Source organism: Arvicola amphibius, chromosome 8 (genome assembly GCF_903992535.2).
Source record: "Arvicola amphibius chromosome 8, mArvAmp1.2, whole genome shotgun sequence".
NCBI classification, from domain to species: Eukaryota; Metazoa; Chordata; class Mammalia; order Rodentia; family Cricetidae; genus Arvicola; species Arvicola amphibius.
In genome coordinates, this window is record NC_052054.1 from 64,764,465 (window position 1) to 64,781,744 (window position 17,280).

Sequence of the window (17,280 nt, forward strand, 5' to 3'; positions counted from 1 at the left end):
AAAAAAAAAAAACCCTAGAGCTGGAAAGATGGTTGAATGGATAAAGGACTTTCTATGCAAGCATGAGGACCTAAGTTCAAATTACCAGAACTTTTTCTTGTTGTTGTTCTTTAGAAGGCTTTATTAAAATATCAGCTAGACAGCAGGTGTAAGAGTACAGAATTTAGGACTGATTCTCTACATGTGTGATACACTTCAGCTTTTTAAACTAAAAGAAAAAAATTCCCAGAACGTAATAAAGCTGGACACGCAGTGCTGTGGGACAATGGTCTTGTATCCTGTCATTTGTGTTATTTTAATAAAACACTGATTGGCCAGTATCCAGGCAGGAAGTATAGGTAGGGCAACCAGGCAGGAAGTAGAGGTGGGGCAACAAGAACAGGAGCATTCTGGGAAGAGGAAAGGTTCAGTCTGCAGTCGTCATCCAGACACAGAGGAAGCAAGATGAGAATGCCTCACTGATAAAAGATACCAACCCGGCCGGGCGATGGTGGCGCACGCCTTTATTCCCAGCACTCGGGAGGCAGAGGCAGGCGGATCTCTGTGAGTTCGAGACCAGCCTGGTCTACAAGAGCTAGTTCCAGGACAGGCTCTAAAGCCACAGAGAAACCCTGTCTCGAAAAACCAAAAAAAAAAAAAAAAAAAAGATACCAACCCACATGGCTAACATAACATGAATAAAGGGCTAATTTAAGAAGTAAGAATTAGTTAATAGTAAGCCTGAGCTAATAAGCCAACCAGTTTATAATGAATGTAGGCCTCTGTGTGTTTCATTGGGACTGAACGAGTGTGGGACCGGGTGGGACAGAAACTTCTGTCAACAATGCAGGGGATAAATTTGAAGACCAATGAGTCTGATATGCACAGCAGTAAACAAGAGACCTTGTCTCAAATAAGACAGAAGACGAGGACTGACACCTGATGTTGTCCTCTGCACTACCTCCCGCACCGGCTAATGTCAGCTTGACACAGGCTAGAGTCATCTAAGAGAAGGGAACCCCAGTTGAGAAAATGCCTCCATAAAAAAAAAAAAAAACTCTAGGCAAGCCTGTAGAGCATTTTCTTCATTAGTGATTAATGGAGCAGACCCAGCACATGGTAGGTGGTGCCATCCCTGGTCTGATAGCCCTGGGTTCTATAAGAAAGCAGGCTGAGCAAGCCTTGGGGAGCAAGCCAGTAAGCAACACCCTTTTATTGCTTCTGCATCAGCTCCTGCCTCCAGGTTCCTGACCCATCTGCATTGCTGTTCTGACTTCAGAGATAAACAGCAATATGGAAGTGTATGTCAAATAAACCCTTCCCTCCCCAAGTTGCTTTGTTCATGGTATTTTACCAGAACGATAGTAACCCTAACTAAGACAATTCCAACACCTTCACAGATCATTGTGGCCACTGTATGTATACACACACACACACACACGAGAGAGAGAGAGAGAGAGAGAGAGAGAGAGAGAGAGAGAGAGAGAGAGAGAGAGAGAGAGAGAGAATAAATGTAAATTTAAAATTTTTTGTTTTGTTTTGTTTTTTTGAGGTGGGTTTCTTTGTAGCTTTGGAGCCTGTCCTGGAACTAGCTCTTGTAGACCAGGCTATCCTTGAACTCACAGAGATATACCTGCCTCTGCCTCTCAAGTGCTGGGATTAAAGGTATGGGCCACCACACCCACTTTCCTGTAATTAAAATTTTTAAACAAAAAATAACCCACAGACATAATAGGGGACGACTAGTTTCACAGAGGCCTCCTTTGGAATCTCTCCAGCTGTTTGTTATCTTGTTTGTCTTTCGAGTTAAGGTCTCACAAACCGAGCCTGAGGTTGAACGGTGTAGTTCAGAATGACCTTGAACTTCTAATTCTCCTACTGGGTTTGTAGGTGTGCAGCACCATGCACACCTACACTGGGAACTGAACTCAAGGCTTTGTGCACGTTAGGCAGTTACTCTACCACCTGACCCACAGCTGGAGTCTACTACCAGCCATTGCTATCCAGCCATTCCAAACACAAGGTGCATCCAACTTCCAATACCATAGTCCAGGCTTCTCTGTTTTTAAAATTCTTGTATGCCAGCTTGTTCATGTTTATTTCGGGTCCCACTTGCTCAACATTCTGAGGCTCATCCCACATTCTTTTTCATGATTCATGATGACTCTAGTTTGACCCTCTGATTCCTCTGGCATTTGGAGCTGGGACTGCTGCTGAAGGCAAGCACAGGGAATGATTTAGAAGTCTGAGGCACTGTATGCTTTTGCGGAGCCATCCTTTCTCTTGTAATAATGCACTTGGCAGCCTACTTTCTTCACCTGTGACTACTGTGCACACTTGCCCTTCTCCAGACAATATGCCTTCCAACATCAGGTCTCCTGTCACTCAACCTGCACTGGGCAGTCCCTCTTGGGGGCTGTGGACCCCCAGACCCTGAATTTCCTGTAAACAATTTGTTATGCTTGCAGCCGTTCTGAGCAAAACAACTTGTTTTCCTGTGTTTGCAGCTGATCTGAGCACGAGACAAGGGAGTGGCTTCTGGTGGCATGCAGTTGAAGGATCCCAAGAGCTAGGGCGTGGCCATTGGTCAGGGAAGGTACCATATAAGCTGCCTTGGAACACAATAAAGTTGACATTCTTGGGAAATTGTTTCAATCTCCAGCCCCTTGCCCATAGTATGAACTGTAGCACGCAGAACAATAGGCATAATGTGTTAAAGTGGAGGCCCCTAGCGAGATTGAGACAGAGAAGATGCTTTACAAGACCCCTCTATGAACAACAGTATAGGGTTATCTGCTTCCCCAAACAATTGTATTCCCAATGTTCTCTAGTAGGAAGAGTGGAAATGTTGATCTGGCCTGACTGGTTTGGGGTGCATGTGCAGTAAAGCAAACAGTAGTTTTTTCAATACTCAAGTTCACTCTTAGGAAAAATTCTGTTTACCATCTTATGCCTATGCATGATTGGGCACACATATGATTAAAAGCAGCTGCATTATGGGAAGGGAAACATGCAGCAGAAAAGTTATTATGACTGGAGAAATGGCTCATGGGTTAAGAGTATGTAATGGCTGGGCGATGGTAGTACATGCCTTTAATCCGATCACTCAGGAGGCAGAGGCAGGCGGATCTCTGTGAGTTCGAGGCCAGCCTGGTCTACAAGAGCTAGTTCCAGGACAACTAGGGCTGTTACACACGGAAACCCTGTCTCGAAAAACCAAATCAAACAAAAAGAGTATATATACTGCTTTGGCGGAAGACCTGAGTTTGGTTACATCTGGCGACTCTGGTACTGGAATTAATGATGCGTGCCTCCATCATCCAGTATAATTTTGAATTCTTTGGAGCCTAGAAACCCCCAGTCCAGAACCTGACCTTGTGGTACCACTCCAACCGAAGGAATTCTCAATGAGACAAAGGTGTTGAAACTGCTTCCCAGAAGTCTTTGAGTCCAGAAAAACTTTGAAGCTGGAGTGATGGCACATTTGGAAGCCTGGCACTTGGGCAGTAGACATTGGAGAATTAATCACTCAAAACCAGCAGGCGGTGGTGGCACACAACTTTAATCCCAGCACTCAGAAAACAGAGATATGGATCTCTGGAGTTTGAGGCCAGCATGGTCTACAGAGCAAGTTCCAGGACAACCAAGGCTACAGGGAGAGAGAAAAAAAAAAACCAAACCCAAAAACAAAAAACAAAACAAACAAACAATCAAAAAACAGAGAAAGAGAGAGTGCAAAGCCATCCTGGGCTATGCATAGAGTTCAAGGCCAGCTTTGGGTTATATGAGAGCTATTTTTCAGCTACACAGCATACAACTCACTCAGAACTTCCAGAGGACATGTAAAATAAATCTGCGGCAGTGAAGGGGAGATCACCACTGCAGGTCAGATCATGGCTAGGCAGGGTGGGGAGATGAGGTGCTGCTGAGCTGTGTGGTGGGTTCCAGGCTCAGCTGGAACCTAGCAGGAGATGGGGTGAGCTAGGTTTTCAGAAAGCTAGTCAGGGCTGGTGTGTAGCTCAATGGCAAAACAGCCTCCTAGCATGACCAGAGCCTGAGTTCAATCGCCTGTTACTACCTCATATCCCTAAAAGAAAGAAGACTCCAGAAAGTGGGTAAGGACTTTAAAAGAAACTTAGCTTTCAGTCCAAGGGCAATGGGAGTTAGAGTTTTTGTTTTGTGTGTGTTCTTTTTATGTTTTTTGAGATAGGGTCTCACTATGTAGTTCTGTCTGGCCTAGAACTAGGTAATTAGATCAGGTTGGCTTTGAACTCCCAGAGATTCTCCTGCCTTTGCCTCCTGAGTACTGGGATACCATACCCAGCTCCTTTCCCCCCTTTTTAATGTGTATGAGCATTTTCCCTATGTGAATATCTGTGCATCATGTGTGTACCCAGTGCCCCTGAGGCTAGAGAAGGCACAGGATTACTGGAACTGGAATTACAGATTACAGATAGTTGTGAACTGGAGTGTGGGTGTTGGGAATAGTACCAAGTCCGGGGGAAGAGCAACCACATGCTCTTGACTGCTGAGCCATTTCTCTAGCTCCTCCTCCTTTTTTTGGAGCTGAAAACCTACATGGTAGACTAGAGCACACCACAACATAATGTGTGAACATATTTATTACTTTTTCATTGGGCTTTTGAGGCAGGGTCTCACTATGTGGTTCTGCTTACTGTCTGGAACTCAAGATGTAGACCATGATGGCTCTGAACTTGCCCTGAAGCTCTCAGATGCCTCCCTGATGCTAGGACTGCAGCATTACATGACCACACCTGGCAAAAGTTCATAATTTACCATTTTCTATATTTCTTGTGTTTGTGTGCTCACACCAAAGTGCACGCATGGAGGTCGGAGCACAGCTTTCAGCAGTCAGTTCTCTCCTTTCCACCACGTGGATTCCAGGATCAAACTCAGGTTGCAAAGTTTGGCAGCAAATGCCGAGACTTGCTGAGCCACCTCATGGGCCTTGAACCTATGAGGAGTAAAATCTATACTGTTCAATGGCATGTTGTGGAAACACTTGGGGTTTTCACAAAGTGCTAAATTGTTAATCTGACATTCCTGTGAGCCCAGTGCTGTGGGGGTGGAGGCAGAAGGATTAGGATTCAAGGTCATCTTTAGCTAAATCCTGGGTCCAAGACCAGCCCAGGATGCATGAACCTAGCTCAGAACTCAAACAGCCAGCCAGGTGGTGGTGGTGTATACCTTTAATCCCAGCACTTGGGAGGCAGAGACAGGTGGATCTCTGTGAGTTCAAAGCCAGCCTGGTCTACAAGAGCTAGTTCCAGGACAGGCATGGCTATACAAAGAAACCCAGTCTCTAAAAAACAAACAAACAAAAAGATCAAATGAATTGCCAAACAAAAAACCTTATCTTACCACTCCAGAATGATCACTTTGCAGTCAAATGGCCAGAAAATGGGACTCACTCCTGTTATAATTTATTTAATAATAGAAGGGAAAGGAGTTATGCTCACATAGGAGGTTACTGGAAAAGGAGAGAGAAGGGGCGGGGGTGGGGCAGAGACCAGTCCCTGGGGATAAGAATGGTGGAAAAGAAGGAGAGAGAAAGAGAGAAAGAGATGGGATGTGGGCAAGGCTCATCTTTAAAAAGGGAACACAGCAAATGTACACAGAAAGGGGGGTGAGGAGGTGGGAGAGTGGTAGTGGTGATGGTTCTGAGTAGCCACAACTGAGGACACCTACTGTCAGGACCCCAAGGGCGCAGGCCAGTATAGATGCCTGAATATAACAACTCCTAATATACATATATAAAAAACAAGGCTTAGAGGAAGGTCCAGAGATTAAGACTTTATATAAGCCTGGGCAGTGGTAGCCAACATTCTTTAATCTCAGAACTCAGGAGGCAGAGACAGGTGTATCTCTATGAGTTCAAGGCCAGCCTGTTCTATAAGAGCTAGTTCCAGAACAGTCTCTAAAACTACAGAGAAACCCTGTCTCAAGAAACAAAAACAAATGAACAAACAAAAATACTTTATATAGCAGATAAGGGAATGAAGTGAGCTGGGTGTGGTAGTACAGGCCTGAGTCTTTGGCAGGAAAATCTCACACTCAATCAAGCTGAGAACTGATAGCCTAAGAACTTCAAATTTGAGCCCAACCTGAACTACATACCAAAATCTTATCTCAAAAAATTGGAGAGATGGCTCAGCTGTTAATAGCACTGGGTGTTCTTCTAGAGGACCCGGATTCAATTCCCAGCACCCACACAGCAGCTCACAACTATCTATAACTATAGTTCAAGGAGATCCAACACAGACATAAATGCAGACAAAATGCTCATGCATATTAAATTAATAAAAAGAATAGTCTCAAAAATTTAAAGTGGAGTAGGAGAAAGAGGAAGAAGAAAAGATGCAGAGTTGGAAAGATGGTTCAGCATTTAAGAGAGCTTACTGCTCTTGCAGAGGCCGAGGTTTGGTTCTCAGCACCCACATTGATTGAGCAGTTCACCACCTGTAACTACCCTCCCAAGAAATCCAGTGCCCTCTTCTGGCTTCTGTGGGCACTTTGTGCATGGGTGCACATATTGACAAGCAGGCAAACTCACATACACATAAATAAAAGCAAGTAAAATTTAAAAAACGGGGGGAAGGGGTGCTGGAGAAATGCAGAGGACTGGAGTTCGGTCCCCAGCATCCATGTCGGGTGGTTCACAATTGTCTGTAACTCCAGCTCCAGGGGATCTGATACCATTTTCTAGCCTTTGAGTAGACCTGCACTGTGTACACACATAGACTCACACATGCACACAGTTAAAAATAATTTTTTGCTTTTGTTTTTTGAGACAGGGTTTCTCTGTGTAAGATTCCAGGCTGTCTTGGAACTTGCTTTGCTGTTATTGTTCTTCAAGACAGGGTTATTCTGTGTAACCCTGGTTGTTCTGGAACTCCCTCTGTAGACCAGGCTGGCCTCGAACTCAGATATCCATCTACCTCCACCTCTCAAGTACTGGGATTACAGGCCTATACCACTACTGCCCAGAAAAAATAAAAATTTTCCAGAAAACAAAAAGCCTATGGCTGTAGTTCAGCAAGCAGAGTGCTTGCCTAGCATTCACAAGTCTCTGGGTTTTCAGCCACAGCGTCACATGAACCAGGAGTGGTAGCACACACCTGTAACCCCAGGCCTCTGAGGTAGAAGCTCTCCAGTTTCAGAATCTCAAGGTCATCCTTGGCTACACAGTAAATTCCAGGCCAACCTGGGCTACTTGGGCTAAGAGTGCTGTTTAGTGGTAGAGTACTTGCTTAGCAGACACAAGGCTCTGGGTTTGAAACCTAGAATAGCTAGGCAATGGTGGCACACACCTTTAATCCCAGCACTAGGGAGGAAGAGGCAGGTGGATCTCTGAGTTCGAGGCCAGACTGGTCTACAGAGGGCGTTCCAGGACAACCAGAGTTACACAGAATAACCCTGTGTCGAAAAACAATAACAACAAAAGAAGCTTGTCATCTGGGATGGTATACACTCAGCAGTCTAATCTTCTCACTCAAAAGATGGGTAAACTGAGGCCCAAAGAGGTTGACCCCTTTTAGACTATCACACATCCTTTAAAAACTGTTGTTTGCTGCCCAGGGCTTCTTCCTTCCGATGATCAGTTAGCACCTCCTCAGGAGGCTGAGGACAGAGGTTGAGACACTTCCTGTGAGCTGTGTGCTCACAGTCAGACCACAGGGGTTGTCAGGAAGCCGGCATCTTTGTCATCCCCTCCCCCACTGCCCCATTGGTTTTGGGGACAAACAATACACTCCCACTCTAAGTCTCCACCATCTTGTCTTGTTAAATTGGGAGGACTCAGCCACTGTGCTGATGTCAATGTAAGATTTTAAGACAATTCTCTGAAGCCATTTCTGACAATTCTGAATCCTCTCAGCCTCTGTGCCATAGTGCTTCCTCTCCTCCCCTGGGAACCAAGGACCTAACAGCTACACATGCACGTACTCAGTTCCTGAACAATTACACATATCCGTATGTTTTGATTCAGTCCCCTGGGAAACGGGGTCAAAATGACCTCTTACCAGCCGGGCGGTGGTGGCGCACGCCTTTAATCCCAGCACTCGGGAGGCAGAGGCAGGCGGATCTCTGAGTTCGAGGCCAGCCTGGTCTACAAGAGCTAGCTCCAGGACAGGCTCTAGAAACTACAGGGAAACCCTGTCTCGAAAAACCAAAAAAAAAAAAAAAAAAAGAAAGAAAAAAAATGACCTCTTACCTCATCTGATCTGGCAATAGCTCTCCAGCCAATTATTGGTAATAGCCCTTTCAAATAAGCCAATCACAACCCCCCTTGCTTCTATGGCCTTCTCCTTTAAAAGTAGCCTGTACCAGCTAGTCGTGGTCTCTCGGCTTCCTGAATGCTGAGGGACCCTGTCATGACAGAATTAATAAAATCCTCATGCTTTTGCATCAGCTATGGTGTGAGGGGTGGTCTCTGGGCGCAACTCCTCCTTGGTGTTTGTACGCTAGAGTCCAACACCAAAAGGTGACACCAGGACACAGTGTGCAGCAGTTAGAGAAAATACGCCATGCTCCTAACACCCGAGGTCACCCCACTCCAACTATGGCATGGTTCTCCAGAAACACATAACCAACAGGAGAGATAGACATGATAAATAGAAGCAAGAAAACAAGATATGTAATAGGCATAGGATATACATAGAAACCAGGTTTGGTGGCATAGGCCTGTAATCCCAGCACTTGGGAGATGGAGGCAGGATGTCCGCACTTGCTTTATTGCTACTGTAATAAAACACTGACCAAAGCAACTTGACCTCCACATGCATCCATACACAAATGCACACGCTCATACAAACACACATATACGAGCTTACTACCATACACACACAGACACACATATGTACACACATATCCCTACACATACCCACCCAAATATACATATACAAGCTTATCATCACACACACACACACACACACACACACGAGAGAGAGAGAGATACATACAGATGCCTACAGATGCACACACCCATGCAAACATACATATATAAGCTCACTTCGTATATATATACATACACACACACACACACACACACACACACACACACACTACCAGCAAGACAGTAAGATAAAGGTATCTGGCACCAAATTTGGCTACTGAAGTTCCATCCCTGGGACCCACATAGTAGGAGGAAAGAACTGACTCCCACAAGTTGTTCTCTGACCTCCACAAGTGTGCCAGCGCATCCAGAGACCAATATACAGACACACAAACTAAATAAAAAAAAATTTAGAGAAAGAAATTTCTTTAAATGTAGACACAGGGTGCCTCTTGAGGGGTACCTAATAAGATTAGAATTGGTAAAGTAAGAGCCTAGATCACAGGGATGCAGATAGGAGTCTTCACTGTAAATAGAGGGATTTTATTGTTGTTGTATTAATTATATTTACATACTAAAAAATTTTTAATTAAAAAAGTGGGGTTTAGTGGGAAAACTTTTTTGAAGCAGTTTTATATACCTTTTTATTTCTTTTTTTAATATTTATTTATTTATTACATATACAGTGTTCTGCTTGCACGTATACTTGCAGGCCAGAAGAGGGCACCAGATCTCATTACAGATGGTTGTGAGCCACCATGTGATTGCTGGGAATTGAACTCAGGACCTCTGGAAGAGCAATCAGTACTCTTAACCTCTGAGCCATCTCTCCAGCCCCACTGGGAAAACTTTTAATCCCAGACTCAGGAGGCAGAGGCAGGTGGATCTCAGCATTCAAGGCCAGCCTGGTCTACTTGGTGAATTCCAGGACAACCAGAGTAATAAAGTGAGATCTTGTCAAAAAGAAAAAGAAAAAGAAAGAAAGAAAGGAAGAAAGAAAGAAAGAAAGAAAGAAAGAAAGAAAGAAAGACAGAAAAAACTCATGTGTGTGTCTGTGTGCATGTGTGTGGGTGCTCACTGAGGACTGACCCCTGAAGCTGGAGTTACAGGTGGTTGGGAGTTGCCTGATGTAAGTACTATGAAGAGCAGAAAGTACGAGTAGGCAATAAGCCATCCCTTTAGCTGCTTTCATTTTGTTCTATTTATTTTATTTACTGGGGAGTAAGGTGGGGTTTCTAAACAGGATTTCTCTGTGTAGTCCTGGAATTCACTCAGGAGATCAGGCTGGCCTCGCGTTGTAGCCCACAAGACTATACAGTAGCTGCACAGCTGACAGATTCATAAAGACAGACCCACAAGTGGACAACTTATGGGTAACCCGTTTTGCAGAGCTGCGGGAACACTTTTGGAAAAGTCACTGTCATATCTGTGGAAACCTTCTGAAGCCATGATTCTTCCCTTCAAATTGGGATTCATTTACAAAACACCTCAGCAGTGTGACTTCTGCATAGGCAATGGAGTAACCTTGCTCCATTCTCCAACACCAGGAAGCCTTGGAGGGGTGGTATTCACTCTTTGTTCTAAAATCAGTCCCACAAAATTACCAGCTAACAGACCGAGTAGAAATTTCTATAAAGACAGGCACTGAGCAGGAAGGCAGCATGCCCCACATTAGCTAGCAAATAAATCTGGGAGTCCTCAAAGCTGGTTATTACAAAAGAGATTAGAGAAGGAGAACGGGTGACTACAGGATTCATGGATGTTTAGTAACTGTATCTAATGGTTTGGAATGTCAAGTACTTCTCCTTGAATGCTGGGCCTTTCTTGGGTCCGGCCACCCAAGCCATCCCTTCAGGGAGTCAAATTCTACCTGCTCATTTTATGACTCTGATATGCATATTATCATTGTCCTTGCCTATGAAATTTTTCCAGCTCTGTCTTACATAAAGACTAAAAACCTCAGGCTGGAGAGATGGCTCAGAGGTTAAGAGCATTATTCTTCCAGAAGTCCTGAGTTCAATTCCTAGTGACCACATGGTGGCTCACAACCATCTGTTATGAGATCTGGTGCCCTCTTCCGGTCTGTACGCACACATGCAGACAGAACATTGCATACATAATAAATAAATATATCTTTAAAAATAAAGACGAAAAACCTTGTGGGCATCAGCCCTTACTCTCCTTCTTCTCCTCGCTACTTCTTTTACTTCTTCCCCTTACTCTCCTTTCTTCTCCTTATTTTTCTTCTTCTCTGTACCCCTTCACTTCACTTTTCCCCTCGCACGAAAAATAAAGAAAACTCAGAGGTTTTACTTGATGCCCTCATAGCCTTGAGCTCAAGACCTACCTGCCTCTGCCTCCCGAGTGCTGGGATTAAAGGCGTGCACCACCACCATCTGACTTATTTTTTGAGACAGTATCTCAGGTGACCCAAAGAGGCCTCAATTGGGCAAAGACCTTGAATTTTTGTTCCTCCTCCCTCCATCCCAATTGCTGGAATAACAGGCATGCAGCACCACACCAGATTTTATATTGTGCAGCTGATCAAGCCCAAGGCTTCATGCATTTAAGACAGTGATACATTTATCTGAGTATTCTGTATCAATAAAAGCCCAGGAGTTAGATATTCGGGTAAGAACCTGAATCATCAGAGAAGTTAAGGAGAAGCAACCAGTGACCTCCTATCTCTGTAATTCCTCCATCCAAAAGGCCCTAAACCCTCTCTAAGCCACACCCTACTACTTCCTGTCTCTCTATCCGTCCTCAGTCCTCCAAAACCTCTATGATTATAGCTAACTTTGCCCTCTAATTCAAAGCAAACTTTATTGTCAGAATGTGATAACATCACACAACAGACAAGTATTCTACCAGCTAAGCTACACTTTCAGTTCTTAAAGAGTGCTAATAGTCATTCCTCCCACCCCCCAGACAGGGTTTAACTATATAGCCCTAGCTGGCCTACAACTTGCTATCTAGAACTGATGGGCCTTGGACTCACAGTGATCTGCCTGCCTGTGTTCCTGGAGGCTGAGGTTAAAGGGGTATGACACCCTACCTGGCATGCACTTAGTGAACACTATAGCTTGCATGTGGAGGGGAAAGGATCACTCTTGGCAGTCAGTGTTCTCCTGTGGATTCTGGGGATGGAATTCAGATCATCAGGCTTATTCAGCAGGCTCCTTTACTCACTGGCCATCTTGCCAGCCCTGAACACATTCCTTTACAAAAGGAAGTTTGTTTCTGGGTTGGCAACCTGAGCAGCAAATGTTCGTTGTGCTGGAACTTTTGATTCTCTACTGGCCAGAGGCTTTAGTTATACTCTATGATCAGCCTTTGGTCTTCTTCACGTTCCCAATAGGTTTTGCTTCAAAGATGGGCACCAGTGTGATATTTGAAATCCCTGGTGTCCCTGCTGCTGAATCTGGATGTGTATTTTTAGAACTGGATTTGAATTGGCAGTTAAAGCAATTGTCATCTGCAATGAGAGAAATTTCGTGGGATGGGTGGTAACAGCGTGTCTCTAAAATGTGAACAGATTATTAGAATTGACAGACAGCTTTACTTGAGGAAGGAGAGGCACCTACCAGTGAACTACAGACTAAGAAATGATGAAAGAAGCATCAGCAGTCCGGTGCTGTTTTTTGTTTTTTGGTGATTTTTGTTTGTTTGTTTTTGTTTTTCGAGACAGGGTTTCTCTGTGTAGCTTTGGCTGTCCTGGAACTCACTCTGTAGACCAGGCTGTCCTTGAACTCACTGAGATCTGCCTGCCTCTGCTTTCCAGGTGCTGGGATTAAAGGCAAGTGCCACCACTACCTGGCCCTGATGCTGTTTTTTGTTTGTTTGTTTTTTATTTATTTTTGGTTTTTCAAGACAGGGTTTCTCTGTAGCTTTGGAGCCTGTCCTGGAACTAGCTCTTGTAGACCAGGCTGTTTTTGAACTCACAAAGATCTGCCTGCCTCTGCCTCCTCAGTGCTGGGATTAAAGACGTGCGCCACCACTGTCTGGCTTTGTGTGTTTTTTAAACAGCATCTCACTTATCATGGCCAGCTAGCCTCTAACAACTGAAGATGACCTGGAGCTTCTGACTCTCCTGCTTCTACCTCCTGAGTGCTGAGATCATGGGCAGGTAATGCCATGCAAAGTTTATGTGGTGAGGCTGCATGCCACAGCAGTTGGAAATAGTAGCTGTTTCTCACCGGGGAGGCTGTTGGGCCAGGAGTTGCTCAATCCAAGGGGCTGGGTGCCTCTACAGTCCCAATCTGGCATGGAAGATGTAGAAGATTCCTGAAGTGCTTCTGGGCCTCAGTCTGGAATGGAAGCCTGGAAATGCTGGCTGTGCTATTAGGGAAGGAATTGGCGGGAGCAGCATCAGGGAAAGGCCAAGGGAGTCATCTTACAGCTGTATGCCATCAGAAAGTGCCACTCACAATCAGAGTAAGTCTTCCTGCATGATTTATGGCAATCGGGACACGCTGAGGCGTGATACTTAGGTGATTCTAACTTGTGACAATGTGACATAAAGCATTTGCACGTTTGATACAATTAGGGACAGAATGGGCAGGATCACTACAGTCTGCGGATTTTGATCCAATTTCCTTAATGTTTATTAAAGTCCTGTTCCGAGATCTCCAACAGCACCCTACATGACACTTGTAAGTCATGAACTTCAAGACTCTCCTGGATCATAAGAGTTCTTCAGATCACAGATCACACTACACAATACCCTGCCTTTTTTATTTTTATATTTGGAGACAGTGACTCATGTAGCCCAGATTGGCATCAAATTTGATATGTAGCCAAGGATGACCTGGAACCTTTGATCCTCCATCATCATCTTTCCCAGTACTAGCATTACAGACTTGTTTCACCACAAAGGACCAACATTTAAATGAGTCTAGGCTGTTAGTTTGTTTTCCTTCCCTACTCAACAAAACATGCCTACATTGCCTGGAGAGATGACTCAGTGGTTAAGAGCACTTAATGCTCTTGCAGAGGACTTGGATTCATTGCCCAGCACTGGTGCCAGACTGCTCACAACTGCCTATAATTCCAGTTCAAGGGAATCTAATATTCTCTTCTGGCCTTGAGTGCACCTGCACGCATGTGATCTCAGCAACTCAAACACACACATACACACACACACACACACACACACACACACACACACGAATTCACAGAAACTTAATTTTAAAAAATATTTATTTTTATTTTATGTGTATGAGTATTTTACCTGCATGGGCACTGGATACATGCCTAGCACCCGAGGTGGCCAAAACAGGGTTCCATCGACCTGGAAGCTGGAGTTAAAGATATTTGTGTCTCCATGCGGGTGCTGGAAACTGAATGAAGGTCCTCTACAACTTTTGTTTTATTTTGTAATTTGAGACAGGGTTTCTCTGTAGCTTTGGAGCCTGTTTTAGAACTCTCTCTGTAGACCAGGCTGGCCTCAACCTCACAGAGATCCGCCTGCCTCTGCCTCCCAAGTGTTGGGATTAAAGGCATGCACCACCACTGCCCGACTCTCTACAATATTCTTAAAAGCTGAGCCATCTCTCTCTCTAGTCTCAATTTTAAAAAATTTAAAAAAATAATGAGTTCAGGGCCAGGCATGGTGATAAATGTGTTTAATTCCTAGCACTCCAGACGCAGATCTCCATGCCAAGCTGGTCTACAAAGAGTACCAGGACAGCTAGGGCTACATAGATCCTGTCTCAAAAAACAAATTATCAAAATGATGATAATGAGCCGGGCGGTGGTGGCGCACGCCTTTAATCCCAGCACTCGGGAGGCAGAGGCAGGCGGATCTCTGAGTTCGAGGCCAGCCTGGTCTACAAGAGCTAGGTCCAGGACAGGCTCTAATAAAGCTGCAGAGAAACCCTGTCTTGAAAAACCAAAAAAAAAAAAAAAAAATGATGATAATGATAAAGAACTCAAGGTCATCCTTGGTTACACAACAAGTTGGAGGTTAGTCTTGATCACAGAAGACCCTGTCTTGGCAAGCAAAACATAAACTAAATAAATAAATTTAATTTAAAAACAGGTCCAAGATGCTGAGGGGTGGTGGCACATACCTTTAATTCCAGCATTAGGGAGGCAGAGACAGGTAAGTAAATCTCTGTGAGTTCAAGGCCAGCCTGGTTTACACTAGTTCTAGGGACTTCGCACAGGGACACCTTATCTCAAAAACAACAAAACAAACAAACAAACAAAAACAGGGTCTGGAGTGCTAGAGAGAGGGCTTGGTGGGTTAAGAGCACTGACTGTTCTTCTACAGAACCTGGGTTCAATCCCTAGCACCCACATGGCAGCTCACAACTGTCTGTAACACCAAGATCTGACATCTTCACACAGATATACATGTAGGCAAAACACCAATGCCACAAAATAAAAATAAATTAATTAAACAAATAAAAAAGAACCTCCAGGTTTCATGGTGCATTCCCTCAGGAATGAGAAGCAGAAAGATAAGGAAACTGAGATTAAAGTCCACTACTCACTGATTTTCAAGCCAACCTAGTTTACACAAACAACTTCTCACAAACAAGAGTGGAAGTGCCCAGGAGCACCTCCAAGTGCTGTTCCCAGCACTGCAAACAAGTCATTAGGCCGCAGTTCAGTCAAAGAGAGGGAGGAGTGAGAATAAGAGCAAAGAGGTCAAGACCATGGTAGGGATACCCACTGAAACAGCTTACCTTAGCTAATGGAAGCCTTCCAACTCCAGCCAGACAGCAAGGGAACCAGCACAGGGCCAAACTAGGCCCTCTGAATGTGGGTGACCGTTGTATGGCTGGGTCAGAATGAAGGGCCACTAACAGTGAGACCAGGATTTATCCCTACTGTTTGTTCTGGCTTTTTGAAACCCATTCTCCATGGAAGGATACCTTGTTCATCTTAGATATAGTGGGGAGGGCCTTGGTCCTGCCTCAAAGCAATGTGCTAGACTTTGTTAACTCCCCATGGGAAGCCTTACCCTCTCTGAGGAGTTGATGGGATTGGGTTCGTGGGGGGGTGAAAAGAGCAGGAGAAGGGAAGGGTATGGGAAATGAATTTGCCATATATAAGAAGAGATAATTTTTAAAAATAAATTTAAATTAAAAAATAACAAAATAAAACAAAACAAAAGCAAGCAAAATAAACCCGTAACAGACTTTTGCAGTCTTATGCTTTGACTATCTTGGAAGAAAGCTCCCTTCCCCTGAGCAGCAAATCCCTGCACACTCTGTGGACTAGTTGGTTCCTGAGGCAATAAATGAAGGGATTCAGCAGGGGTGACACTGTGGTGTTGAAGAAAGCTATCCCTTTGTTGAGGTCCAGCCTCCCTGTCTGTGTGGGGTTGAGGTACATGATGATGCAGCTCCCATAGCTCATTGTCACCACGAGGATGTGGGAAGAACAGGTGGAGAAGGCCTTGCTGCGAGCCTCAGCTGCAGGCAAGCGCAGGATGGTGCTGATGATGAAGCCGTAGGACAAGGCTGTGATCAAGGTAGCAATGAGCAGGGTGCACACAGCCACCAGGAAGGCCACTAGCTGCAGAAGCCTGGTGTCTGCACACACCAGCTCCAGCAAAGGGGAGCTGTCGCAGAAGAAGTGATTGAGGACTCGAGGCCCACAGAAAGGGAGAGACAACATCCAGGCAAACAACCCAGGCAGGGCCAGGAGGCTGGCAGCCCAGCAGGCCAGCACCAGGGAGGAGCAGACTCGGGGCGTCATGAGTGCGGGGTAGCGCAGGGGCCTGCAGATGGCCAGAAAGCGGTCAGTGGACATCACTGCCAGCATCAGAATCTCCACGGAGCCCAGGATGAAGTAGAGAATCATCTGTGCGAAGCAGCGGTGGCGGGAGATGGCCCCGCGTGCAGACAGTAGGTGTGCCAGCATCTGCGGGGACACAGTGGATGTGAAACCCACTTCCAGCAGCGAGAAGTGGCGCAGGAAGAAGTACATGGGGGTGTGCAGGCGGCGGTCCGCCAAGGTGAGAGCGACTATGAGCAGATTGCCCAGCAGGGTCAGCGTGTAGGTGATCAGGAGGACTCCGAAGAGGAGGAGTTGGAGCCCGCGCTTTTCTGTGACCCCCAAAAGCAGGAACTCCAGCACTGAGGAGCGGTTGACCGCGGGGATGGGCACAGAGGCCTCCATCTGCAAGCGTTGTGGGGAGCCTGTGTGGGTGTCAGGAACCTCGGAAATACAGAGGCAGTCAGTGTCTGTAGCTAAGCGTACTGCGAATCAAATGCAGGAAGTTTAGAGCAGCACTTGGAATACCGTGAGCGTATGAACACCGCAGGAATGCGAGATATTCCCAGAGTTCAACCGCACAATGGAAAAAAATTCAGCACCTCATGGTAATGCACTCCTTTAATGCCAGCACTTTCGAGGCTGAGGCAGCAAAATTAGGAGTTCAAGATCAGCCTCAGTTACATAGGAAGTTTCAGGATAACCAGGACTATATGAGT

At 45.3% G+C, this 17,280-nt stretch overlaps 1 protein-coding gene across 1 annotated transcript; it reads right to left on the minus strand.

The window, feature by feature from the left end:
- Positions 1-15,991: 15,991 nt before the first annotated feature.
- On the minus strand, positions 15,992-16,966 carry LOC119820289 (olfactory receptor 49-like). The gene has a single exon (XM_038338429.1). The coding sequence runs from the start codon at positions 16,964-16,966 to the stop codon at positions 15,992-15,994; it is 975 nt and encodes a 324-aa protein (XP_038194357.1).
- Positions 16,967-17,280: the final 314 nt, after the last annotated feature.

What these genes read in the sequence shown, in the direction of transcription:
- LOC119820289 (XM_038338429.1), bottom strand. Translation starts at nt 16,966, where the DNA reads ATGGAGGCCTCTGTGCCCATCCCCGCGGTCAACCGCTCCTCAGTGCTG.